The sequence below is a fragment of the Penaeus chinensis genome, chromosome 29, assembly GCF_019202785.1.
Source record: "Penaeus chinensis breed Huanghai No. 1 chromosome 29, ASM1920278v2, whole genome shotgun sequence".
NCBI classification, from domain to species: domain Eukaryota; kingdom Metazoa; phylum Arthropoda; class Malacostraca; order Decapoda; family Penaeidae; genus Penaeus; species Penaeus chinensis.
In genome coordinates, this window is record NC_061847.1 from 25,649,302 (window position 1) to 25,651,801 (window position 2,500).

The window sequence follows — 2,500 nt, forward strand, 5'->3', positions numbered from 1 at the left end:
TTTGAAGATTATTATTTCGGAAGCCAGGCTAGATAACAGCATCTCTTGCTTCGGGAGCTTCGAGTGGCTTTTTGGAGGACGGCCCTCAAGATATGTCCCCTTTTTTCAGGCTCCCTTTTTCAGGTTCTTCTGCCCTGGCCCCCCTGCATAGGGTTTCCTGGTCACGGCCCCGTCTTCGGACACTGACCCTGTCTCCCCTGCTGTCCACAGAGCTGATGTCGCCCGACGGACCCGAGTGCAGGGGCGCTGTAGTCGGACCCGCCCCCCCAGGCCCTCCTCTCCCTCCAGGGCTCCGTGGGCGTGCGCCGCCCCACCCACGCCTCATGCCCGCCCATCCCGCCCGTGCTCTGCCCCCGCTGGTGAGGAAGCTGCCTGCCTCCCTGCCCCCTCCCGTGCCGCCGCCCCCTGCCAAGCGCCGCGTCCTCTCCATCTTGGACAAGGCCAAGCTCGCCCTCGACCACAGCTACGGCCTGCACGAGGACGACCCGCGCCACTACCCGTTCGAGGCGCCAGAGTAAGTCCGGCGGGTGGTTGGGTGTGAAAGGGGAGTGCACGCGGTTAGGTGATATATCCACATCTATCTATCTGTCTATCTATTTATCTATCTATCTATCTGGTGTATACATGAGAGCGCGCACGTGTGTATATCTGTGTGTGTGTGTGTGTGTGCGTGTTTGTGTGCTTCTGTATGTGTACAACCCATCCGTACTGATATAGGAGTATGGTTTCTTTGTTCAATCAATCTTAATGTGGATACACTCATTCGTAAGGTTTATTTGCATATCTAGTGAACTGTTCTGGGACATAATCCCCTTGATATCCAAAACAGGAGCTTGATTTCGAAAAGTCGTATAAAAAAAGTAGTTAGGGAAATAGACCGACAGATAGATAGTAGAAAGCTAACAGCAGATAGATAGTAGATAATGAATAGCAGATTGATAAACTGAGAGACAGATAAGCAAAAATAGTAGATGGATAGACGAGTAAATAGATAGATAGATAGATAGAGAGAGAGAGAGAGAGAGAGAGAGAGAGAGAGAGAGAGAGAGAGAGAGAGAAAGAGAGAGAGAGAGAGAGAAAGAGGGAGAGAGAGAGAGAGAGAGAGAGAAAGAGAGAAAATGAAATTTACTTCGTACACAGATTTTTTTTCTTTAATAAGGACACGGGTCCTCGAAAATAATTTAATACAACTCTTCCTGGCTATTATAACTGTCAAAACTTCCTGAGTACGGTTAGTGTTAAAAGATCGGATTTCACCTCGTATTTTTGCTCTTCTATTTCTACCTCTTGACAAAAAAAAAAAAAAAAAAAAAAAAAAAAAAACGCTGTCATATTTAGAATTTATGCTAATGAGAATTTCATTACCGTCTATGTCAGCTTAACACGTGCAGCTGGTTCATTACCGGTCCAGGAAATGATTCATTTTTATTTCATTCTATTTTATTTTTTATTTTTTATTTCCTTCCTTGCCCCTTGACAGCTGTAACAGTGTTTTGCGTTCAAGCTCTTAAGTCTCCGTCCCATTAGCCGGAGCTGATTGTCGAAAACAAATCATTCGTCGACAGTGTCCTAATTTGGCAATTTTCTTCAGCTTTTTAGAAGTGTTATATGCACACGGATTTATATTGGCACATGGGTACAGACACGTACACGAGGAAGAGAGAGAGAGAGAGAGAGAGAGAGAGAGAGAGAGAGAGAGAGAGAGAGAGAGAGAGATACAGACAGACAGAAAGGGGGGTAGATAAATGAACTTAGATAGATAGATAAATGGGTAGATACATTTAGACAGATAGGTAAGTAAATAGGTATAATTAGAAAATAGATAGATGCAACTAAATACATGCAGATAGCTATAAACACTCATATGTGTGTGTGATAGATAGACAGATAGATAGACATAGAAATAGAGAATAAATTAATTCATAAACAGATAAGTATCACTGTATCTTATGAAATTAAATATAGAAGGGAGTAACTTATACTTCCGGCCAGATGTTTCGCAAGAAGCAGACCCCAAAAAAGTGTCGAGGCAGATAGCTAACTCAATGAAACGATTTGAAGCCTCATTTGAAGAAGGGATCTTTTGCACAGTTCGGGGCCTCCCAAGTGATATATATATATATATATATATATATATATATATATATATATATATATAACATATTTAATATATATGTATATATGTAACATATTTGATATATATATATATATATATATATGTATATATATATATATATATGTATATATATATATATATATATATATATATATATATATATATGTATGTATGTATGTATGTATGTATGCATATATAAATACATATATGTATTTATGAATGTATAATGAATGTATCTATACTAAGTAACACGATGTACATAAAACAGTCTCTCTCTGTCACTCACACTCACACACACACACACACACACACACACACACATACACACACACACCCACACCCACACCCACACCCACACCCACACCCACACACACACACAAATTA

The 2,500-nt window shown here is 41.0% G+C and overlaps 1 protein-coding gene across 1 annotated transcript in view; it reads left to right on the top strand.

Annotated features, from left to right (window-relative positions):
- LOC125040645 (KH domain-containing, RNA-binding, signal transduction-associated protein 2-like) overlaps positions 1 to 2,500 on the top strand; it is a gene marked incomplete in the record, with an annotated part of 149,103 nt that overhangs the window by 139,628 nt on the left and 6,975 nt on the right. The window contains 2 exon segments of the mRNA XM_047635308.1: positions 211 to 353; positions 355 to 514. Coding sequence (XP_047491264.1) covers positions 211 to 353; positions 355 to 514 — 303 coding nt within the window.